The sequence below is a fragment of the Physella acuta genome, unplaced genomic scaffold, assembly GCF_028476545.2.
Source record: "Physella acuta isolate Inbredline_101_S28 unplaced genomic scaffold, ASM2847654v3 ptg001068l, whole genome shotgun sequence".
Classification (NCBI taxonomy): Eukaryota; Metazoa; Mollusca; class Gastropoda; family Physidae; genus Physella; species Physella acuta.
The window spans coordinates 161,567-188,207 of NW_026732585.1; the positions used below are offsets into that span (position 1 = coordinate 161,567).

Sequence of the window (26,641 nt, forward strand, 5' to 3'; positions counted from 1 at the left end):
ACATTACAAGTACTTAATTTACTGTTTTACTTAATCCATGTGTTTTCAACCAGTGTTTTTTTTTATCTGACTTTTTTCTCCTTAGTAGGAGGGGGCACTTGAAGTTTTCGTGAGGAAGGGCAGTTACTGGTAAACTATATTTCCTATATATTTTCTATTTTCGTTTAGGGCAGGGGGGTGGGGTCGGTACTTTTTTCAGGGGGGGGGGGGGGGGGATCGGAGAAACGTGTGTCGCTGTGTAGCTGGAGTGTCTGATTTAAAAAACACGTTATACATAAACAACATGTCGTCTACAAAATTAAAATTCAAAGACAAAAAAAAGCAACATATTTTTTTTTATTGACAGCCAAACGACTCTAGTATGGCTCCACTCTGAACCCCATGGAGGGCACCAGGCACTGCTTGTTCTTGAACTTTGTTTTCAACTTCAGCACAGGAAGTGACTCCACGATCTCGGCGGGAATCGACATGACCTTGACCTCTGCTGAGTAACAGTTGCTGACGCTGAGTGTGTCGGGGTTGAGGGAGTAGGCGCCAACCACGTCATTCTGGTGGGGATGAGAAGAAGTGGGTACGTGTGTAGACAAAAAAAAGACGGTAATGGTAAGACAAAAACAAGGAAGACAACTTTATTTTAGGGCGCCTTGTCTCACTGCATTATCTCCCCTAGCGTAGAGCCGGCAGGATGAAGACAAAGGAGATTTAATGAAAGGTGAATGAATGACATTACGGAATCTACCGGAATCAGTGTTTCTTCCAGACTTGTTTCTCATGGGGGGGGGGGGGCACTTGAAATTTTGGGGGGTGGGCCGTTGACTTTCTTCGGGGGGGGGGGGACACTGTTAAAAGTATAGGTTTTTTATATAAATTATATAAATTTCATATCGTTCGGGATGCCTGGAAGAAACTCTGACTGGAATGTCAGTAGTAAACTCATCATGCATGGACGCGTTGTGGAGGATAAATTAAAGCCCTAACGACGCCACCCCCACCCCCACCCCCACCCCCACAAGAATATGGGACAGGACAAGGGGTGCGGGACAGAGTAGTGTATGGTAACGCATTATATTTTACCTAGGGTTAGGGGCTAGGACAAAGGATAAGTGTTAAGGTTAGGTTTTTGGTTACGGTTAGGTTTCGGGTTCGGTTTGGGATTAGGTTTAGAGGTTAGGGTTAGAGCTATGGATTGTTTAAGTAAATAATCTATATATATAAAGCAAAGTGGTCAGGTGCCCGAAAGGGCACTTTCCGGTGCCGCAGGCGCGTCAACTTTGGCACGATGGTGCCTGGGGGCGAAAGAACACGAGGGATGGTGACGGTTCGGCAAAAAGTCTACGGTGAGGGGGTCAAAACTGACCTCGACTGACCGTCGCCTTATATGGGTTATATTACGAAAAAAAAATTCCTCCGACGACCCCCCTTGAAATTTTGTGAGGTAGTAGGAGAACGCCTTGGGGTGTCACAAAAAACTCGGCATGTCCGGGAAAAGTCGGTAAATGGGTCAATACTGACCAGTCGTATTTCCCTATATAATCTTTGTATTTTATGGGGAAAACAGGGAAATTTCAACACAATTTTTAGGTTACTTAACGTCTGTACATCATGATAAGTTTTTGCATACACTACTATAGATGACTAGGCCGTTTGGAAAAACTGTTGGTCAGACTCAAAGCCCTCGACCAGGGCTAAAAGATGACCGTGAGTGAAATTCTCCTTATATGATATATATATATATATATATATATATATATATATATATATATATATATATATATATATATATATATATATATATCATGGAACCTGTGTAGTTCTAATTCCATTTTAGTTATACATTGCGTACTTTCCAATAATTTCTCTGAGAACGTAATTAAAACAACAAACAACATTTTCCCTAAAGTTTGCATTACTGTTTAAATTTAAGCACTTCACACCTCATCCATCGCTAAATAATTAAATATTCAAATTCTCAAATGTTTTAAAAAACCTAAGCGAAGCTAGGTAGTATGCCTAGTAAGTTTATATATTGTACATAACACAAATATGTATAGAGTGTACATAAAACACATGGTTATACGTTGTACATTACACACTTGGTAATAGAGTGTATACCACACATAATGGTATAGAGTGTACATTCTTTATGACTTGATTTGGATTCAGTTATGGTTCGTGTCAGGTGCCATTCATTTCACGGTTTGTAAACATTGATCCTTTTGTCGCGACTCATCAAAGGTAACTATTGTTCCATATTCTATTGCTCCAGATGTATGCTGCATACCTCACTGATTCATTATAAGCCAATTAGATCTGTTTTACACAAGGATAACTAGCACTGATAAAGACTTCCTTTGATGTTGTATAGAGTGTACATCTCTTTATAATAGTTCAATAATTTTCTTACTTCACACTCAGAAAAAGTGAAAAACAGACATACATACGATACTTACAATTTGGCGCACAACACATTTACACAATACATCACAAGCAGGTGTACATAACACTAATACACACCCCACATACAAGCATGTGTACACAAGACACAAAAACTGTGCATTTAGCACATAAGATTATATAGTGTACATCACTTATATACTCATAGAGTGTACAACAAACATGTTATAGAATGAACATCACACACATGGTTGTACAGTGTATATTACACATAAGTTTATAGAGTGTACATCACACATAAGGTTATAGAGTGTCGTTATACCATGGTTATGGATTGTACGTTACTCATACGTTTAAAGTGTGTACATTACACAAATGTTTATAGAGTGTTCATAACACACATTATTAAAGAGTGCACATTAAACGGAAGTTTAAAGAGTGTACATTACACAAGCTTATAGAGTGTACATAACACACATGTTTATAGATTATACATCAAACACATGGTTATACATTGTACATTACACGTACGTTTAAAAAGTGTACATTACACTTAAGTTTATAGAGTGTACATAACACATATGGTTATAGAGTGCACATCACTCATGGCAATAGAGTGTATACCACACATAATGGTATAGAGTGTACATATGACTTGATTTGGATTCAGTTATGGTTCGTGTCAGGTGCCATTCATTTCACGGTTTGTAAACATTGATCCTTTTGTCGCGACTCATCAAAGGTAACTATTGTTCCATATTCTATTGCTCCAGATGTATGCTGCATACCTCACTGATTCATTATAAGCCAATTAGATCTGTTTTACACAAGGATAACTAGCACTGATAAAGACTTCCTTTGATGTTGTATAGAGTTTAAGTTACACATACCTTTAATGAGTGTACATTACACATAAGTTTATAGAGTGTACATCAAACACATGGTTATACATTGTACATTACACATATGGTTATAGCGTGTACATCACACATGGTTATAAGGTGTACATCACACACATTGTTATAGAGTTTACATTAAACGAAAGTTTATAGAGTGTACATTACACATAAGTTTATAGAGTGTATATAATACATATGTTTATAGAGTGTACATTACACACTTGGTTTTAGAGTGTATACCACACATCTATCTATATAAAGCAAAGTGATCAAGTGCCCGATAGGGCACTTCCCGGCGCCGCAGGCGCGTCAAATTTGGCACGATGGTGCCTTGGGGCGATAGAACACGAGGGCCGGTGAAGGTTTGCCGAAAAGTACAAGGAGAGGGGTCAAAACTGACCTCGACTGACCGGCGCCTTATATGGGCTATATTACGAAAAAAAATTTCTTCCTACGACCCCCCTTGATATTTTCTGAGGTGGTAGGAGAACGCCTTGGGGTGTCACAAAAAACTCGGCATATCTGGGAAAACTTCGAAAAGGGTCAAAACTGACCAGTAGTATTTCCCTATATAATCTTTGTATTTTTTGGGAAAAAAAGGGTGATTTCAAAACGGATTTTAGGGCACTTACCGTCTGTACATCTGGCTAATGTTTTGCACGCTCTTAGGTAAATGGCTTGAACTTTAGGGAAAACTGTCGGTTTCACTCAAAGTCCTCGACGAGGGCTAAAAAAGTGACCGCGAGTGAAATTCTCTTTATATGAGATCTATTACAAAAAAAAATTTCCTACGACGACTCCCCTTGAATTTTTGTGAGGTGGTAGGAGAACGCCTTGGGGTGTCACAAAAAACTCGCCATGTCCGGGAAAATTCGGTAAATGGGTCAAAACTGACCAGTCGTATTTCCGTTTATAATCTTTGTGTTTTATGGGAAAAACAGAGGGTGATTTCAAAACGGATTTTAGGGCACTTCCCCACTTTACATCAGGCTAATTTTTTGCAAGCTCTTAGGTAAATGGAGTGCCATTTACGGAAAACTGTCGGTTTTACTCAAAGCCCTCGACGAGGGCTAAAAAGTGACCACGAGTGAAATTCTCTTTATATGAGCTCTATCACGAAAAAAAATTTCCGACGACGACCCCCCTTGAAATTTTGTGAGGTAGTAGGAGAACGCCTTGGGGTGTCACAAAAAACTCGCCATGTTAGGGAAAAATCGGGAAGTGGATCAAAACTGATCAGTCGTATTTCCCTATATTATCTTTTTATTTTATATATATATATATATATATATATATATATATATATATATATATATATATATATATATATATATATATATATATATATATATATATATATACGTACGTATGACAGCTGTAGGTACATTCAGGCCAAAAGAGGAATATATGTGAGAATTTAGTTTATTGTTTGTTGTATTACATCTAGATTAGAGTTGCATTTGTTAATAAATACTTGCGGTGTAGTATATATACTGGTAAATAATTTTGCGGATAAGTTTCGATATTTGAAAATGGTGTGGAGATTGTGTGGATAAGGTATGGCGATTGTGTAGAGATTGTGTGGAGATTGTGGGGCTTTTGGGGACACGGTGGGGTGCTTGTGTGGTTTGTGTAGAAATTGTGTGGCTTTTGTAAATGTTGTGTAGCTTGTGTAAAGATTGTGTGGTTTGTGTAACTTGTGTTAGATTGTGTGGTTTGCGTGGCTTGTGTTAGATTGTGCAGCAACCTTTCCACCGCATAACCTTTAAGCACTGACTCACCTGTTTGACCCGGACCTGACTTGCACTAGGAACGTTAAACGTCCTGAGCCACTTGGGCTCACACTCGACACTGTTGGTACCTAGATGGATGTAGTCTGACCTATAAGACGTAGGTCAAATAGTTAATGTTACGAAGTGACTACTCGGAAGAAGATTTTTCTCCCCAACGTCTCCACTTAGTCGGCAAAAGATAGCTCTGCGCATGCGCAATGACCTATGGCTAGGGTTAGGGTTAGAATTAGGGTTAGGGGTAGGGGTAGGATTGGGGTTATGGATAGGGTTAGGGATAGGATTAGGGTTAGGATTAGGGCTAGAGTTAGGGATATGATTAGGGTTAGGGTTAGGGTTAGGGTTAGGGATAGGATTAGGGATAGGGTTAGGATTAGGGTTGGTGTTAGGGATCTGCGGTTGTAAACACATGCGTATCGCATGCGTATCTTATTCCGGCTAGCATCGGCCTTAATGTTATACTGTTAATAGATCAAACGTTAAGCGTTGATCTCTTCCCAAAGAGAACTACGTACAGGTTCACTATTCATGTATTTTTATTATGAAGTGCATGCACCAAAACAGTTATCAAAAGTGAAATTATTTTAAATAGAATAATACGCACAAAATAGATAGTTAATGATTGTCAGAGATAATTGACTATTGGTTACATTAGTACATCCCCACCATAACAATTTAGACTTATCAACGAAAGTCAACATTTAGTTTTTAACTATACATGTAAAATAATTGGCTTAAGCCGTAGATGGCTTTAGTAAAGAGGAAAAACAGAAGAACTACCTAACACAGAACGAACCCTAAATCGTAAAAGAAAGATAGGGGGGGATGATAAAATTATTTCATGTGTTAGAACAAAGTAGTTTCCCTTTACCCTTCCGCACATGAAGACAATTAGGGCTGTCACACCTTAACGAAAAAATAAAACTCTTGACCAAGTAGGTCAATAAACAGTTCTATGGCTCATGCAGGCTATATTGAGCCGTAGCACAGATTGGTGACCTACTTACCAGCCCTATTAGATCAACTACATCTGGTTAAAATATTTGATACCGTTATTTTTTTATTAAAACAAATGTATTTGTAAAGATATTTGTTTCCTTAGTAGTTACAATTATGGATTTCAAGAATTAAACGTTTTTTATTCTTATGTCTTTTATTTGACAGGTTTTAGTATAGCTATAATTAAATTCATTTTATTTGTCATGTTCTTAACACTTACTAAGTTATATTTTGTTATAGGTACATACAGATTTTAAAATAATCTAGAACTACTTCAAAGCATGCACAAAAGCTGAATCCAGCTGTTATATGGGTAAACTCATTTTAAGTTTACCGGCTCTATAATTTATCTATAACCTACATCTTTACACACTCTTAGTAAGGTGATCTTGGAATGAAATATAGAGAGCTTAACTTATGAAACCGCCCAGATGCCTCACTCTACGGTCAGCTGAGATTGCAAATATACACGGTCTTAGCTCCAATATGACTTACTCAAATGTGATTGTAAAATACACAAATGTAGCTTAAAAATGTCTTACCCCGATGGTCTGAAGACAATAAAGTTCAGGGTTCCTTTCTTCTCGCAGTAGTAGTACCATCTGGTTATGATGCCGTTGAACGGGATTCTGTTGCAAGATAACCTTGATTAATTCATGGAATTGTGGGACGGAGTGGTCTAGCGGTAGAGAGCTGGAATACTAACCAGTCAGTCTCGAGTTCAAATCCGGTTTCAAGTCAGTAAACCGTCCCTGAGTCCACCCAACTCTGATGGGTACCTAACTTACGTTATTGGGAAAGTAAAGACGGCTGGGCATAGTGCTGATCACACTATCTCTTCATATGCCGAGGTCACAGAAACAAGTAAACTCTACTTCACTTGCCCCATAGACCGTCAGGGAGAGGGAAACTTTACTTTACTTACTTAATTCATGGAATTAACAGTAAAGGGAGGAAAATGTTGGGTTTTTTTGTTGTTGTTTATTGATGGGTGATTCAAAGCATGATTACAACGAAGATTGGTGGTTATTGCTATTTAAATAATATAAGCGTTAATCCAGGAATCTGATATTTAATATTGTCTTCAAAATGATTCAAATCCAGAAAGAAAACAGGTTGAAAAATGAAGTCAACGGCCTACATTGCGTACCACAAGTCGACACGTAATACTTAAATATGTTATGATGGAATTATTTACAATACGACAATTAGAAAGAAGAAGAAACTATGAACGCTTCCCACATGTAATCGTCGATGTCCATGAGAAAAGCCAGTTTCTCAGGTAAAGTCTCCCTGCGGTTTCTGATCTTCTCCAGGTGGATGTCAACAGGTAATGGTGTACCTGTACAGAGAGATGTGTGGTGTTTAACTGGAAACTTCCAACGATTTATTAAAAGGCGAGAGTGATCTCCCCTAAACTTTCTCAATATACTTATATAACACAACGGGCGATGTCAACTCGAAATTCAGGCATGATTTTTAATCCATGTTTACTTACTTAAACTTTTAAAAAATAGAATACAATCTCGTGGAAATAAAAATTACGCACCAAGTGAACGGCAAACAAAATGTGTATAATAGTTCAGAATATTATTATATCTAGTACTTTATGAATCCTTTTCGTTTTTTTTTTAAAATCGGAAAGTACTACTTCCGGTCAACGGAACTTACTCAAAATTTGATAGACGGCAGAAAACTAGATCTTTCATTTATGTGTGAAATTTCGTTTATCTAACTGAAACAGTACTATAGTTATAGGCTTTTAAAAAACAAAAAGTAGAATAAGTCCCATTTCCGGTTATCAGTAATATCTGAAAAGTTGACACATAACTAAATGTTAGATATACTACTTAAATGTGAAATTTCATTAACCTAGCTGTAACGATACTCAAGTTATCGTGTTTACAGACACACATACATAGATACACACACACAAACACACGCGCGCGGAAAGATTTGCAAAGTCCAGTTTTTCCGACTTGATTACGCGTAAAACGCCAAAATTTTGATAAATCAGGATTTAGAATTTTTGCCCGATTAAAATAAGTTTTCTATACTCCGTATATGATGAAGTACTGAGAAGTACAACGGTGAAAACTGTCAAAATTTCATGTGATTTTTGTGCACGATTACGATACTTCCTCTATAGGCCTACCCTGTATACGAGAAAGTTATATTGTAGATAATACGTACTTTGACAATATGGTTCAGTTCCCAGCAGGGCACCGGAAGTGGAACACGCCCTGTGTAAGTCACCATCCACGTGATACAAATTATAGTTACAGGTGAAGTTCATGACCTGACCAGGTGAGATAACAGCTGATCGAGATGTTCTGATGTAAGTTAGCCCTACAGGATCAGAGCATCGAGTAGCTTCTGTAACAGGAGCAAGGCGTGGGGCGCTAAGTTAGGGTTTTGTAACAAGGATTATTGTATTGTTTAAGGAAAAGATAATGAAAACAATGTTTGAGGTACCAATGAATAGCATTTAAAAAAAACGGTTAAAACCCTGATGAAAATAAAATTAAAAAAAACAAACTTAAAGCCCATCCTTGGTAACGCTACGAAGGTAACATCAAAACCATCAGTAAGACAGGTCAGCCTTTATTACAAGACCTGACCTTCCTACCTGGACACCCTCCACATGACCTCTTGCAGTAGGTCAAGGCCGAGTTATTCGATCTTTTGTCTGAGCAGAACTCCGGGAATTTGGCCAGAATATTTTCACAGTTTTGGTATTTATCCTTACAGGAGCCAGTGGCTGAAACAAAAACAAGATAAGACGTGCCATGGCTTGGCTAGATTTTGAACGTGTTTTGCTCTCCGTGTTTGGTAAAACGTGGTCAAAAAAATGATAATTAAAAACGGTAATCTATACAAAGTTGTTAAACGTAACTACTAAGGTGTCACGAATGAAAATTACTTTAAAAGCTTTAGTAGTTTTAGAGTTTTGAATCTGAATAAGTTACGAATACGTTGGAGGTCATGATAGGATCCTTTGTAAGGTTGATCAGAGATTACGGCAGTGGTGCATGTAACTGACCACACTATCCCTTCAGAAGAAGAGGTCGCATGCACTACTGATGGTTAGGCTGACATTTACTGACTTTGCTCTCATTAGAGTTTAAGTGTAGCTTTTAGACTTCAGTAAAAAAAAACAAGGGATAGTCTACGTAGAATAAAACCCAGTACTGGCAGAATACAAAAGTATCTATGTATTAATTTTTAGTTTATTAATTCATAAGCTAATGCGAAGGTATTATAATTGCCATTCCAGTCTAGACCAGTTACTGTTTAATTCGTTAGAAATCATGTCTTTTACATTGAATTTTTTTCTATGAATTTATTTGAAACATTTTTGCATAGACCCAAGCCTAATATTTTAGTGAAACAGAAACAAAATCAAACCTTTACAAGCAAGAGCTTGGCCCGACCATCCAGTTTTGGTACATCTGATTACGTTTACTAAAGAACCGGAAGTTGTACAAGTGACGTTGATGACCTCCCCTTCCTTGTACACACTCTTCAATCCTCCAGCGGCGTACACATCAGATGGTAGGCTGGGTGGGCTGCATTTGGCTGATTTGTTAGGGAAAATTTTTCAACATATCAGACGATTTGATCATCCTGCAACACAGCTAGACTCTACAATCAAACAAATGCTGATAAATCTCTTTGAATGGAAATACGACGGCAGTGATTTCAATAGTGTTTAGTAAATACACATCTTATGTAGGTAAGAACAGGTTATTGTTTTTTTATCAACAAATACAATGTAATGATGTGTGTGTGTGTCAACCCCAAAAATTTTAATCCATCACCCAGACATTACATCAGGACTGGACTTCTTAGTTAGTCCACAAAATGAGATTGAATCAGACATATTAATAGACGGGGCTGATACTCGCGTAGAAGACTACAAACAATGACTTAGAAATCAAACCAAATTGCTGGAATATCTAGATTATTTATTTGATACATGCCAACTATATCACAAACAATAACTTGCGCAATCAAACTTAACTGATTATCTGAATAAGCTTTTAATGTTGAACTCAAAATCGTAGAAATATAACGGAGATTATCAGAATCGTTGTTCACAAGAGACTGAACACAGCATATGTTTAAAAGAAAGTACATAATCAGTAAAGTTTGATTATATATATATATATATATATATATATATATATATATATATATATATATATATATATATATATATATATATATATATATATATATATATATGGGGAAAAGCTGAAAAACCCACGGCCGTTAACAGCTTACGCAACTGTAATTCAGGCGCATAATCTATTCAGGCGCATAATCCCCTCCTCTCACCCATTTAATCGACTGCTGTCTCCTGTGTTCAACTGAACCCGTTATTATCGGTTACTTACCTGGTTTATAATTATGTATAGGAAATTTGCACGTGGCGAAACATCCATGGCGTTCAATGGCGCTTCTGCAAAATTCTGGGACATTCTGTTTCAGTGAAGAACATGTGCTCAGTATATCTACTGGGGCCTCTGAGTACCAAGAATAAATAAATTATATATATATATATATATATATATATATATATATATATATATATATATATATATATATATTGTAACGTTAACCTATCTATCAGCCAAATAGAAGGAGAACGTCCCCGGATTCTTTTTTTGGGGTCATATGCAAATACCTTACGGCCTAAGTGGATGAACACTTAACACAACGACCCACTAGGGCTCGAATTTAATGTCTAGGGAAGCTAGTGATACTATTGTAATTAACACTCATCCAATCTACATACGACCTTTTAATCAGCGAACTCAGAAGTGGCAGAACACAAGGTTGAACTAAATAAAATATTTAATGTATAAAATATCAAAACCCAACTTACACAATGTAGGAAAAAACACTATCACAGATTTCTACACTGTCTAAAGAACAGCTACAGGCCACACAACACTGCTGTAGTTTCTAGAATTACTTAGCGACAAGTAATATTAAACTAGAAGACTAAATCAACTGAAGAAAGCAAGGCACACACAGGTCTTAAGTACTCTCACGTTCAAATGGTCAGAGTCTATAGCCGGACAATATGGACGGCTGCCTGATCAAGGTAAAACTACCTCGTAGACTGCCAGGTCAAGATAAACTGCCTCGTGTTGCGCGTGTGCAGTGCAATTAAAGACTTCTGTGACAGGGGAGGTTATCCTCAACTCATGTCGCCATTGGTTGGGATAATCATCTGATCAGAATCATTCAATCAGATTTTAATGGAAAATTTCTATGTCTCAAACACCTTAATAGTCAATGGAAAAACCCCAGGTGTTACACCATCATTCCATATAAGGAATTATACAATGTCAAAATAAAAATGACTCGACCTAAGTAGGTCACATCCCCTCCCTTTTTGGAAGTGACAGATAGGTTCCACAAAAACATACATAAGGAACCAATCTGGCAATGAAATAACAAAAATGTTTTACAAATGTAGGCAATCAAAATCATAATACCAGATGAAAATATCCCTGAACATAAAAGGGAAGTAACTCCAACTTTTACAATTGGTGAAAGGGGAGTAACCCTTCAAAAAGTAATTATACATCAAAATCCCTCAGAAAAGGGTATTACAATATTTCCATGTGGATATTAAAAGTGGTAAACCCGCCAGGGTAAGACCTTTATTTCAATGACTAGCTACAATATCAATTGAGTCATATGAGACATTTTATTATAAAAGATTACATATAATCAAAAACCACCTTTAATTAAGGTTCACCTGAAAACAAACAAAATATTCAACAGGATTGGAATTTTGAAAAAAATTCAAAACTCACACCACTCATTTTCATATGAGTGACACTCAAACAAAACCTGTTTATGGTCCTAATGAACCACAAAGCATGTCACATGATCAATATGTACAACAAGATTTTACATCCTTGACAAACAATCAGCCACAACATTATTACTACCCTTAATGTGTGAAATTTCCAGATTAAAATTTTGGAAATATAAGCACCATCTCAATATTCTTTGATTTGTCTGTCCTAACTTAGAGGTAAATTTCAGGGGATCATGGTCAGAAAACACTCTGACTGGATTGGTTGAAGAAGAGACATAGACTTCAAAATGTTGTAATGACAAAACCAAAGCTAAAGCTTCTTTTTCAATAGTAGAATAATTCTTTTGGTTCTCATTTAACTTCCTGGAAAAAAAAGGCAATGGGATGGTCAATTCCCATGTTGTCTTCTTGAAATAGGACTGAGCCAATGGCTAAGTTGCTAGCATCAATGGCAAGTTTAAAGGGCTTGCTAAAATTTGGTGCAGCCATAACAGGAGCATTTGATAAAAATGACTTAATGGTTAAAAAAGCTTCTTGACATTTATTGGACCATTCAAATTCAACACCCTTTTTCAACAATGCAGTAAGAGGTTCAGCAATAGCTGAAAAGTTTTGACAGAACCGCCTATAGTAACCAGCCATCCCAAGGAACTTTTTGATCTCTTTACAATTTTTGGGAGGTGGTAACCTTACAATAGCATCTACTTTAGCTTCAATGGGCCGAACTTGGTTCGTTCCCACTTGATAACCCAAATAGGTAATTGAAGCTTTACAGAAATCACTTTTATGTAAGTTTACAGTAAAATTAACTTCAGACAATTTTCTAAAAAGGTTAGTCAATTGAACAATATGTTCTTCAAAAGTATTAGAAAATACAACTATATCATCTATGTAGGCCTCACATTGGTCTATGTCAGCAATGACAGAGTTAATGACTCTCTGGAAAGTTTGACCAGCATTTCGCATACCAAAGGGCATGCGTTTGTATCTATAAAAACCATTAGGGGTTACAAAAGCAGATATTTCTTTTGCACGGTCAGATAAGGGGATTTGCCAGTATCCTGAAAGTAAATCAATTTTGGAAATTATCTTAGCTTGACCAACTTTATCAATAACGTCTTCTATCCGAGGCAAGGGATAGGAATCAGCTTTGGTGAGCGCATTCACCTTCCTAAAGTCGGTCACAAACCTGAAAGATCCACCGTCTTTCGGTACTAGGAGACATGGGGAACTCCAGTTGCTGAAACTGGGCTCAATGATATCATTCTTGAGCATATAATCAATTTCATCTTTTATCAAAGCAGCTTTTTCCGGGTTAACTCTATAGGGGTGTTGTTTAATGGGTTTTGCGTCACCAACGTCTACATCATGAGGTGGTACTTTCGCTTCTTTGGGGACATCCCCAAAAATAGAGGGAAATGTCTCAAATAACTGAGACAATCTCTGGTTTTTCTCTGTGGACAAGTGCATAAGGTGGACATTCAAATTATCTAAAAAGGAAGAATTTACCAATTTTGGGGGTTTCAATTTATCATGTATCACATCATCAGAAACATTTGAACATACAGGTAAAGTAATTTTAGCTGTGGATTGAAAATTGTTACAATTATCATAATACTTTTTCAGTGAGTTGACATGATACACTGTCTGTTTCTTTCTTCTGTCGGGCGTATTGACAACATAGTTCAAATCACTTAATTTTAAATGCACAGTAAAGGGTCCACAATATCTCAAGGATAACGCATTGTTCAGATTAGGTACTAGCACAAGAACTTTGTCGCCTGGATTGATTGTTCGTTTACAAGAACTCTTATCATACAGTTCTTTCATTCTAACTTGGGCCTTTCTTAAGTTCTTGTGAGCCATTTCGCACACGGCTTTCAGTCGAACGTGAAAATCGTCGAAGTTTTCCACTGGATGATCACTGGTACCTGTCCAACGTTCGTGTATCAGCTTCAGGGGGCCACGGACAGAATGTCCAAACACAAGTTGAAAAGGCGAGTAGCCTAAAGAGTCCTGGACACAGTCCCTCGCGGCGAAAATAATCCAAGGAACAGACTCATCCCATTGGGTGTTACTGTTAGCGAATGTCCTTAGCATGGTTTTGAGGGTTTGGTGGAACCTCTCAAGTACGCCTTGAGACTGAGGGTGGTAGGCTGAGCTGGTGGTGTGGGTAACGCCTAGCTTGGCTAGCGCTTCCTGAAAATGGTGACTGGTGAAGTTGCTGCCTTGATCTGTTTGCACGATTCTAGGTAATCCAAAGGTAGTGAAGAACCGGGTCATGGCTCTGACTACAGTCTTTGCCTTAATGTTCCGTAAGGGAATCGCCTCGGGAAAACGGGTACTTGAACACATAAAGGTAAGTAGGTACTCGTTGCCCGCCTTGGTTTTAGGCAAGGGACCTACACAGTCCATGACGATTTTAGAAAAAGGTTCTTCTAATACAGGAATCGGACTCAAAGGGGCCTTAGGAATTGTCTGGTTTGGCTTTCCGGCCAACTGACAGTTCGTGCAACTTCTACAGTAACGCGACACATCTTTTCTCATTTTGGGCCAAAAGAACAGTTCTTTGATCTTCGCCGTCGTTTTAGTGACACCTGGGTGCGCTGACATTGGATGGTCATGTGCTAGTTTAAGTATTTCATGCCGATAAGGTGGAGGAACCCACAGCTGGTTTTTACCCAACCATGGTTCGGCTGGTGAGGCAATCACTGGTATAGCGCGACGAAAGAAGAGGCCGTTCTCGGAGAAATATTCTCCATCGTCAGATGATAGAGATTTTTCGACCGTTGCTTTGAGTTCCGCGTCGACTTGTTGAGCTTTAATGATGTCTTCCTGAGATATTCTCAGGGGTAAGCCCAGACTTGTGTTCTCTGGAAGCATAGACTCCAGTTTGGGAGTCGAATTTCTTGACGATGATGGCGGGTGTGGTTCAGACGTTGTGTCAGCCAATTGTTTGGTCTGGCTTCTTGTCACCGCACATGCAGGATACAGTTCATAATCATTATCTGGAACTGTTGACAAAGGGTCTGAAACCGTACAGGGGTATACTTTGCTTCCCGCAAGGTCATTCCCTAGAAGTAGGTGTACTCCTGGGACAGGAATACTATCTATCACACCTAAAATGACCTCACCTTCGACGAGATGATGTTTCAGGGCAAACTTGTGTAGAGGGACGACAGTAGATTTTGTCTCCACTCCCTGGATAATGGAAATCCTTCCGGTGTTCGTCTCTGGTGTAATGTCCATTGAACTTTTCAAAAGGAGTGATTGTGACGCTCCTGTGTCTCTTAGAACGGTGATATTCTTCTGAGACAACGGATCACCTGGTTTGCTAATGATGGCTTCGGCAATAAAAGATGAAAAGTCAACTTTTCTCGATCTCTCGAGATCGGTAGACTCGGAAGAAACTGGATGGTGGCGAGAACAGTCAAAATGTGACTGCACATAATGCGTGGAGACTTGACTACCTTCTTGCGGACACTTAGGGTTAGAGTCCTTTTGAATTCTAGAGTTCATAGTTGAACTGGCTGCTTGAGGGGATAGAGCATAGTGCGCGTAAGTACGCACCACCTCTCTGTTATATTGACGACGTTTGTAACAGTCCTTGACAAGATGACCAGGCCTTTTGCAGAACTGGCGTACTGCTCGACGATTGAGAGTTGATCTTGGTTTCTCTCTGGACTGTGATGCCTTCAAATGTTGGCCAACAGGATGATTGCTGCCAAAAAGGGGAAGCACGGGGTTGAGGCGGTTTCCTGACACTGGTGGTTTCTTATGCACCAACATATATGTGTCAGCCGACTCAGCAGCCTTCTGGATGTCAGTTATCTTGTTATCCAGTATGTGTAGTCGTATCTCTTCAGGCAGGGACGATAGGAATTCTTCCCTTAGGATAAGTGACCTGAGTTTCTCAAACTCAGAAACTTCTTCAGAGTGTAGCCACCTTGAGAATATTTTCTCCTTTTCAAAGAGAAATTCCACATATGATTGTGTGGGTAACTTGCGGAGTGTTCGGAATTTTGTCCGATAGGCCTCGGGCGTCAGTGCGTAGGCCTTTAAAATGGCAGTCTTGACCAAACTATAGTTATTTTGAACGTCGTGAGAGAGTGCCTGGTATGTTTTTGCAGCTTTCCCAGTAAGGACAGAACTCAATAAAGCAGTAATGGAGGTTTCGGGCCATTCACAAGTCTTCGCTAAACTCTCAAACGAGTTAAAGAAAACGACCAAATCTGTTTCATCAAATTTAGGAACTAATTTCCCAAATTTGGCAATCACTTGTCCTACCGACAACTTTTTTGGATCTACCAGAGAAGTGACATCACTAACTTGACCAAACTCTAATTCCAACCTCCTCTTATCTAAAGCAATTTTAGCCTCTAACTCCTGTTTCTCTAAAGCAACTTTCTCCTTCTCTAGAGTAACTTTCTCCTTCTCTAAAGCAATTCTAGCTTCTAATTCTACCTTCTCTAGAGTTTTCTCCTCGCGGAGCAACACACCAGCCAACAAACTTTCATCAAATACTCCTTCATTAATGAAATGAACAACAACTTTATCTCTCAACACCTCTGACTTCTGCGTAACAGAATAATCCAATTTCAATTCCTTAACAACACTAATCAAAACTTTTCTACTCAACTTTTCTACACCTTCAAAGGTAGGATTAGCCAAAAAAGACTCCATAACACTAACTTGAAAATCACAACAAGCCTAGATCCTTTAAATTAACACACCGTGTTGGGCCGTGTCCTTGACCTCTAAATGTAGGACGTGACACGTCTGCTTATTTGACCTAGATACTCTAGCCTGAGCGCGCGTTGTAAGAACACTGCGCTACTGGATATAAAAACAACTAAATCCAACTAACCTTAGTATTCAACTGATATAACCAACAACTGGAACGACAGATTAAATCCCGGACGAGCCCCCACTTTGTAACGTTAACCTATCTATCAGCCAAATAGAAGGAGAACGTCCCCGGATTCTTTTTTTGGGGTCATATGCAAATACCTTACGGCCTAAGTGGATGAACACTTAACACAACGACCCACTAGGGCTCGAATTTAATGTCTAGGGAAGCTAGTGATACTATTGTAATTAACACTCATCCAATCTACATACGACCTTTTAATCAGCGAACTCAGAAGTGGCAGAACACAAGGTTGAACTAAATAAAATATTTAATGTATAAAATATCAAAACCCAACTTACACAATGTAGGAAAAAACACTATCACAGATTTCTACACTGTCTAAAGAACAGCTACAGGCCACACAACACTGCTGTAGTTTCTAGAATTACTTAGCGACAAGTAATATTAAACTAGAAGACTAAATCAACTGAAGAAAGCAAGGCACACACAGGTCTTAAGTACTCTCACGTTCAAATGGTCAGAGTCTATAGCCGGACAATATGGACGGCTGCCTGATCAAGGTAAAACTACCTCGTAGACTGCCAGGTCAAGATAAACTGCCTCGTGTTGCGCGTGTGCAGTGCAATTAAAGACTTCTGTGACAGGGGAGGTTATCCTCAACTCATGTCGCCATTGGTTGGGATAATCATCTGATCAGAATCATTCAATCAGATTTTAATGGAAAATTTCTATGTCTCAAACACCTTAATAGTCAATGGAAAAACCCCAGGTGTTACACCATCATTCCATATAAGGAATTATACAATGTCAAAATAAAAATGACTCGACCTAAGTAGGTCACAATATATATATATATAATACATTTCTTTACTATTTGGACTGATAAATGATATTCTTAAAGTACAAAAGCTTAAGAGATTCTTTATAAATTTGTGTACAAGATTTTAGTAATTCAAATTAAATAACGTTTCCAAGGGAGTTGAATAAAATTTACTTAAGTTGCAGACGTCACAATAACGTTTATGACAAACGCTGCCCCTGACAAAAGTATAACACCAAGGCTGAAGGAGAGACCCGCCTGGATTTCTACAGCTACTTCCGCTTTCTAACAAGGAAATTCCTTTGAAACTGTAACAGAAGTACAGTCTTTACAATTCATGAACAGAAACAATACAATCAACAACCACAAAGGTAGTGATAGATAAACAAGAAGCATTTGTAAATAGTTCACCCCTGGATATTACACTATGGGTTAAATATTATAGTAGAAGTTTAAAGGAAAAGAGCCGTGTATCACTCTACCCTAATATCCATCATCATCTATTCCGATAAAGTAGAGCTCATCTGTTTCAAACACCTAGGGTTATTGTGGTTAGCATAACCGCCATAGCCTTTGTTTTCCCTAACGGGAGTTAGATACCCATTACAGCTGGGTGAACTCAGGGACTTTCAACTGACTTAAACCCGGGTTGTCAATATTTCTCTCAACCACTAGGCCACGCAGTCCATGCTCTAATATTACTCGAATTTTAAAGTAAAATACTCGGGCATCCTATATTTGCTATTCATGGCCTTCACGCCGAAGGAATTGTTTGCAGAGCTAAAAGCAATTAAATACTTCACTTTTTAACAAAACATAATATCTCCATTCATGCGATGTAATTCACCATCTTACCCATCAAAGGGGAAGTCATCACAAGATGTGGCTTTCTCCCAAGGGACGCAAGGCTCGAAAGTTTCTGTAACAGATTTCTCACCGTAGTAGTCTGCCCCTTTTGTCGCCACATCGTAACACATTTCCTCGGCTGGCATAAGGAAAAAATAATGAACGTGTAAGCAGTTTATTAACCTGCCTATTTATGCTAGGTACCTGAATCACGCTAGGAAAAGTAAAGGTGGCAGGACATAGTGCTGTTATGAATTTCTCAAGAAACAAATGAACTCTACTTCATGTGCCACATTTCATAATGTCAGACCATGTATTTATCCGAATGTAACCCTTACGCACACTTTGACCTTACATATTTACACTTAGACATGCACTCTAACCAAACTTACAAGATAGATCGTACACATCTACATAGAAATAGTTATTTAAAAAATAAACTGAAAGATTTCAGCAGGATAGACCACTCCATTTACTTTTTAACATCCGGGAGATTTAGTTGCATATTTAAGTTAGTTAGAAAAACATGTAAAGTGTGTCTGTCTCTATGTTAATGAAGTTAAATTTCTCCTGTCATGTGGAAGACTGAGAGGGTGGATCAAACTATCCCCCAGATCATACTAATTACAAGCTTTTATTTATCTTATTGTCTCAGTCTGTCTGTCGTCAGTCTTTCTAGATAGAAACGCCAGTTAGAAGTGCCCGAATTTTTGCTCGGGCGTTTTGCTTTAGACAAACTGACGACAGACTGACAAAAGAGACAATGAGTTAAATAAAAACAAGCTTTCATGTAATAATGTACTTAATTGTAGAAAATAAATTATACACTACTATTTAAATAACTTTAAACAAAAGCGTGGACACCCAACACTGTTATTTAAGAAGGGACCCACGCTTTTATTTATAGCTATTTAAATGATAGTGTATAATGTATTTTCTATTTTTTAGTGCATGATTACATACAAGTTTAAAAGTTTGTTATTAAAACGTTTTTTTTTATGATATTTTTTTATACTCCATAAAAGTGTTTAAGAATATTTTTACCGAGCACAACATCGACAGTGAACTTAATTCCCCTGTTGTTGGTTTTCTCCCATGAAGCCCAGTACTGTAGAGACAAGTAGTCTCCTTCACTAACCAACTGATAGGGTTGGTAGTCGCCGTTGATGCTGGAGAAACAAATCGTACATTTAACAGTCTTACAACGAAAATAGCGTTGCCATGGGTAACTGTGGTCAAGTGTAGATCTATGACGTTGTATACTAGACTGTGATGTCTAACAGACTAATTAGTCAACATAATAGCGGGACGTCGAGCAGAATAAGGTCATGGTGTTAACATGACGCCACACAGACTTACAGGATAGGGCCCTACCATGACGTCAAACAGACTTACAGGATAGGGTCCTGCCATGACGTCACAGATTTACAGGATAGGGTCCTGCCATGACGTCACAGACTTACAGGATAGGGTCCTGCCATGACGTCACACATACTTACAGGATAGGGTCCTGCCTTGACGTCACACAGACTTACAGGATAGGGTCCTGCCATGACGTCACAGACTTACAGGATAGGGTCCTGCCATGACTTCACAGACTTACAGGATAGGGTCCTACCATGACGTCACAGACTTACAGGATAGGGTCCTGCCATGACGTCACACATACTTACAGGATAGGGTCCTGCCATGACGTCACACAGACTTACAGGATAGGGTCCTGCCATGACGTCACACAGACTTACAGGATAGGGTCCTGCCATGACGTCACACAGACTTACAGGATAGGGTCCTGCTATGACGTCACAGACTTACAGGATAGGGTCCTGCCACTTGTGGTAACGTTTAATGAGAAACTCGTCGGTGACGTGTGGGTCAAATTTGTTCAAGGTCAGCTTCAGTCTGGAACCAACAGGTACCTGCATACAATAAGTATTTAACGGTTGTTTTTTTTTTTCTTTTCAACAAAGAATGTGTACAGATCAGCTGAACAAAACCTCCTTAAATAAGAGAACAATGTTTAATCCCTCTTTTATGAAAATATTTGTAAAAAAATTAAAATATTATAATGTCAGCATAATTAGACGGTCTCTTTTCGAATTCAAGTTTTAAAAAGTCTTACAGTAAAACTGTAAAAACACCGCCTGTCTGGCTCCCTCTTGGAACCGAACCCAGGTGTGGCGATGGTCACTGACTGTTTAGCCCTGTTCAGAGTGACGAATTGGCTGCAGCCTTGAGATGGGAGAAATGGTATGGTAAAAAACAGACATATATATGCTGTGTACAGTTTCGTATATTTTAACATGTACATATCGTAACCTCACCGTAGACAGGCGGCTGGTAGTGACACAGGTAATGTAGGAGCAGGAACTCCGTCTGGAAGAAAAAATTGAGGGGTGGTTTGGCACCATAGTCTAACGAATGATCTGTCCAAATTGTAATCGTGGAGTATGTGCTTTTCATACCTGACAGAGGGAAGAGATGATTGAATCACCAAGAAACTTTTAAACCTCATGAACTATCTTGAATTGTAAGCAGTTTACTTTTTAATTTAGAAAATAAAACAATTTTTAAACTTGTATTTTTATTGTGCTATTTTAGTAATTTCAAATGCAGATTCCAATAAATTTATAATAATCTATACAATAATAACGCACTAATAATATATTTTTAAAGACTTTGAATTATTTAATGTATTTTTAATGTTTTTTAAAAAAGATTATTATAATTATTTAGTGCTAAAATTACTTAAGTAACAAAAATCAACATTTTGAGGTAGCAGTTCACAAATTCAAATTGGTTGGTAAACATAACTCTCTAGTGTTAAGTACGTTTTTTAAGAAGAGACCCCCGATTTTCTATATAGTAATTTAAATAGTAGCGTATTATTATAATTATATTTAAAGAACATAATTTACTTTCTTCTTTTTAGTGCATTATTAAAGCTACTTATTAAAACGTTTTTATGCAATATGTTTCAGTACTTTACATTTTCAATAGTTGCATAATTAAAAAGTACTGCTCATCAAATGAACATGATATTGCTCGTATAATAGTGCGGAAAGGTTAGTAGCACAGCCTACTAATTTCAGAAAATTTAAATTAATTCATAAAACATAAATTAGGCCTCCAATTAAGTCAAATGTAAAGTCATACTATACTGCATTTTCTTCAAGTCTTAAACACGTGCCGAATTTCAGAGAAATTGGTCGGTTAAAAGTGTCCGAAATTTCGGTCGCACGTTTTGTCTATGACGACAGACAGATAGACAGGCACACAGAGGAAGCAAGTTAAATAAAAACGAGTGAAAACTAAACAAACAATATTTTGTTTGTAAAAATGTAAAAAATGTCCTAAAGAAAGTATGCAAACAACTACCCATCCCTATCTGCAAAATATAATATATACTCAACATTGTTCAATTTCAACCCAAGGTGACCCTATACATCAAGGGTTGACCCTCCACATTAAGGGTTGTCCCTCCACATCAAGGGTTGACCCTCCACATCAAGGGTTGACCCTCCACATCAAGGGTTGACCCTCCACATCAAAGGTTGACCCTCCACATCAAGGGTTGTCCCTCCACATCAAGGGTTGACCCTCCACATCAAGGGTTGACCCTCCACATCAAGGGTTGACCCTCCACATCAAGGGTTGACCCTCCACATCAAGGGTTGACCCTCCACATCAAGGGTTGACCCTCCACATCAAGGGTTGACCCTCCACATCAATGGTTGACCCTCCATATCAAGGGTGACCACCACATCAAGGGTTGACCCTCCACATCAAGGGTTGACCCTCCACATCAAGGGTTGACATTCCACATCAAGGGTTGACCCTCCACATCAAGGGTTGACCCTCCACATCAAGGGTTGACCCTCCACATCAAGGGTTGACCCTCCACATCAAGGGTTGACCCTCCACATCAATGGTTGACCCTCCACATCAAGGGTTGACCACCACATCAAGGGTTGACCCTCCACATCAAGGGTTGACCCTCCGAATCTACTCGTCAGACTCATGTTCTACCACGACATTTATCTATCTAATACTACTAAAACTCTACTTTGTTTACATGTTTGAATATTTTTTTTTGTTTGTCTGATCGATTATTGTGAATTGTTCTACTCTATCTGGAGAGCTGTAAAAAAGTATGTAGGTAGAAAATAATTTTTTTATTGCAGACAGACTGTTAATCACACGTTTATTTAAAGACGTTAATTAATTTATTGATTTATTCATAGGTAGATTAACCACATTTGTTTTAAAGTTTTAGAACAATGGCTTAACTTTGACTGAATAGTGATGTTTGATAACTCATTTTTTTGTTTATTTTTTTTTTCTGATTTGTTATTGTGGAGAATCTTCATTATGTGTAGAGCTGCAAAAAGGTATTTTGAGTGGTAGATATTGTTCCTTCTTAAACACACTGTTAATTACAAACTAATTTAAAGCCGTTTATTGATATATTCATGGGTAGATTAACCACAATTTATATAACAGTTTAGAACAATGACTTTAGTAATAGTAAAAAGATATATTTTCTTTTCACAACAATGTTTTCAATTATTTTTCCTAAGGCCTACATGTGAATGATAAGGTTGACTATCAGGACCAAGCGGGGCACAGGGCAGGTGAAGCAGAGTGCACCTGTTTGTTTGTCCTAAGCATATGAAGGGATAGTGTGGTCAGAGACATGCTCGGCTGGAATCGTTTTTTTAAACGATAAAAACATGTTGTCTGAGACTTGGTGGGACAGTGGGCAGGTGAAGTAGGGTTGAGTAAGTCACCTGTGACGTCAGTATATGAAGGGATAGTCCGAAATCGTTGTTTTCGGTGTTTTTAAAAAAAACAACATATTTTTGAATGTGGGGTCTGTTTTTTTTTTGTGACGATAAGTGACACTGCAGTAGCGTAGCGACGAGGGTGGGAGCGGTGGGGACATATGTCCCCGGGCACCGACCTTAGGGGGCACCAAAATGGGTTGGAAAAATAAATTGAAAGGTTGAGGGGGGTGAAAATCGAAAGTTTGAGGGGGGTGCAAATCGAAATCTTGAAGGGGGGGGGGGGGTTGGTGCACATCGAAAGTTTGAGGGGGGTGCATATCAAAATCTTGCCGGGGGGTTCAAATCGAAAAGTTTGTCCACGGGCGCAGAAAAGGGTCGCTACGTCTCTGAGTGACAGACGTGATATCATTTATGGATGAACCCCCCCCCCCCCCCGAAAAACACAGTTATCTAACTAGATAACGGGTAGTCTAGTATACTACTACAACTCAAGTTTGTTTACATGTTTGAATATTTATTTGTTTGTTTGTCTGATCGAGTATTGTGACAGCTGTTAATCACCAATTTATTTTAAGACGTTAATTAATTTATTGATTTTTTCATGGGTAGATTAACCACATTTTTTTAAAAGATTAAAAAACCACTAGACTCGACGGAAACAGTGACGTCACATGATGTGTTTATTTTTTACATCAATAATGGCGGCCTATCGAAGAAGATTGTGTTCCCATTACAATGTTTAACGCGTTCTAAAGCTAATTTTCTGTCGGCTTTAACTTTAACAATACGTCCGTTTGCTGTATTTATTACGTTCCAACACTTATATCAATTTTCAACTGTCTTTTTCATTTAGTTTTACGATAAATTTCTCTAGATCTACAATCTGTCCAAGAAAGTTATTTATAGATCTAGATCAGGAATCTAGGTCAAATCAAAGATTTATTAGTTATAGATCTAAATACAATCCAAAAAAAAAACGAGACTTAAGCAAACCAGTCGTAGATCTAGAATATAGATAAATCTATCTAGATTTAGATAATAATGAGTTTCTATATACTAAAATATTTTAGACCTTTATTATTTTGTATAAATCTTTGTTTCGACTATGCAAATTCTGAAATGCTGGATCCAGGGCCTATTTGCGTAGCTTAAGATTCATACGCGGCTTCGATACCGGTAATTTTGCTAAATTATAAACGTAAATTCTAAATATAACTCAGTCGTAGAGCTAAAATATAGATAATTCTATCTAGATCTAGATAATTTCAGACCTTCTTTATTTTATATAAATCTTTGTTTGGCTAATTTAAGATAAAATTTAATTTGAAAGTTACTACTACTAAACTTAGATCTAGATCTATGCGCGTAAATCAAGTTGCATAAGGAGACTCAAAGTATCAATGTATAGTATAAAAATTCATCTGTGACGTCACGAGTAAATATCTAAGATGATAGTGTAATCAGCTCACATGCGTGTGGCACAGGTTCTAGACCAATAGGTCAATGATAATTTTTTTTTTAAATTTTTATTTTATTTTTTAGATATGAATGATAAAGTTGCCTATCTGAACTTGGTAGGATACAGGGCAGGTGAAGTAGAGTTCATCTGTTTCTTTGTCCTAAGCATATGAAGGGATAGTGTGGTCAGAGACATGCTCGGCTGGAATCGTTTTTTAAACAATAAAAACATGTTGTCTAAGACTTGGCGGGACACTGGGCAGGTGAAGTAGAGTTGAGTAGGTCACCTGTGACGTCAGTATATGAAGGGGTAGTCCGAAATCGGTGTTTTCGGTGTTTTTAAAAGAAAAAAAAACATATTTTTGAATGTGGGGTCTGTTTTTTTGTGACGATAAGTGACACTGCAGTAGCGTAGCGAGGGGGGGGGGGGGGGGGCATATGTCCCCGGGCGCCGACCTTAGGAGGCGCCAAAATGGGTTGGAAAAATAAATTGAAAGGTTGAGGGGGGTGCTAATCGAAAGTTTGAGGGGGGGGGGGGTGCAAATCGAAATCTTGCGGGGGGGGGGGCTCAAATCGAAAAGTTTGTCCCCGGGCGCCGGGAAAAGTCGCAACGCCTCTGAGTGACAGACGTGATGTTTTTTGATGGATGACCCCCGAAACCCACAGTTATCCAACGGATGACGGGTAGTCTAGTTATACTTACTAATTGCCTACTGAAACTAGTACCTACTTTCAACTACAGTACACCATTTTCTATTTGGAACTATCTTGAACTATCGAATACTATGATATACCTTGAACTACAGAATACTATTTTCTATTTGGAACTTTATAAAATTTATAATTTGTATCATCTACTTTGAAATAGGTGACGCTAATGATATTTATCAGCTACCTAGAACTAAACGACACTAATGATATTTATCAACTACCTTGAACTAATGATATTTATCAACTACCTTGAACTACCGGACACTTGTGATATTTAGCCACCAATTTGAACGGCTCTGAGTTGGGCAGTTCGACCACTAGCCCGTAATGTTCCTTGTCCCTACAGCAGTAGTTGATCCTGACGATGTTGCCGTTGATGGTGATGTTGCCGATGTCTCCTATTGGGTGGCTCTCTTCAAAGGTCTTAAATTCTAGACCACCGTCCTCAAAAACTGAAAGAAAAACATAATTAAACTCTAAACCAAAGTTTTCAAAAACTGAAAGAAAGTATAACGAAACTCTAAAACTGTCTTCAAAAATTGAAAGAAAATATAATTAAAATCTAAACCGTTGTCTTCAAAAAATAAATTAAAAATAAACCGGGAGTGATCTCCCCTAAACTTTCTCGAATATTCTTATATAAAATAACAGGGGATGGGAACTCGGGCTATAGACATGATTTTTAATCCATTTTAAATACTTAAAGTTTTAAAAATAGAATAAAATCTCGTAGACAAATTAATTGCACACCAAGTGAACGCCAAATAAAAAAGCGCATAATAGTGCGCAATATTATTAGTACTTTTAAAATTTACATTAGTTTTTTGAGAAATCGGAAGTAGCGTAAATTACTACTTCCAGTCAACGGAAAATTTAACACAAGGTAGAGAATTAGATCTTTTATTTACATGTGAAATTTCATTTATCTATCTGAAATAGTACTCAAGTTATAGGCTTTTGAAAAATTCAAAGTAGGAAAAGTACCACTTCCAGTTATCGGAAATCGCTCAAAAGTTGATACGGATCTACGATTTTGATAAAATACTTATATATGAAATTTCATCAACCTAGCTGTAACGGTACTCAAGTTATCGTGTTTACACACGGACAGACAGACAGACAGACAGACACACAGACATACGGACAAGATTGCAAAATTATGTTTTTCCGTATCAGTGAGGTGTAAAACGTCGAGATTTGTAAAAATCTCGATTTTTTTTTT

The 26,641-nt window shown here is 37.9% G+C and overlaps 1 protein-coding gene across 1 annotated transcript in view; it reads right to left on the minus strand.

Moving 5' to 3' along the window:
• Positions 1 to 356: 356 nt before the first annotated feature.
• Positions 357 to 26,641, minus strand: part of LOC131955467 (uncharacterized) — a 36,372-nt gene continuing 10,087 nt past the window's right edge. Inside the window, exons 10-24 of the mRNA XM_059319605.1 lie at positions 25,668 to 25,871; positions 20,788 to 20,928; positions 20,586 to 20,695; positions 20,279 to 20,382; positions 19,508 to 19,632; positions 18,473 to 18,602; positions 17,792 to 17,925; positions 10,483 to 10,611; positions 9,491 to 9,661; positions 8,712 to 8,843; positions 8,276 to 8,458; positions 7,325 to 7,424; positions 6,625 to 6,711; positions 5,075 to 5,174; positions 357 to 548 (exon numbers count right to left, since the gene is read on the minus strand). Of these exons, the coding sequence (XP_059175588.1) occupies positions 357 to 548; positions 5,075 to 5,174; positions 6,625 to 6,711; positions 7,325 to 7,424; positions 8,276 to 8,458; positions 8,712 to 8,843; positions 9,491 to 9,661; positions 10,483 to 10,611; positions 17,792 to 17,925; positions 18,473 to 18,602; positions 19,508 to 19,632; positions 20,279 to 20,382; positions 20,586 to 20,695; positions 20,788 to 20,928; positions 25,668 to 25,871 (2,042 nt within the window). The remainder of the gene's footprint in view (positions 549 to 5,074; positions 5,175 to 6,624; positions 6,712 to 7,324; positions 7,425 to 8,275; positions 8,459 to 8,711; positions 8,844 to 9,490; positions 9,662 to 10,482; positions 10,612 to 17,791; positions 17,926 to 18,472; positions 18,603 to 19,507; positions 19,633 to 20,278; positions 20,383 to 20,585; positions 20,696 to 20,787; positions 20,929 to 25,667; positions 25,872 to 26,641) is intronic.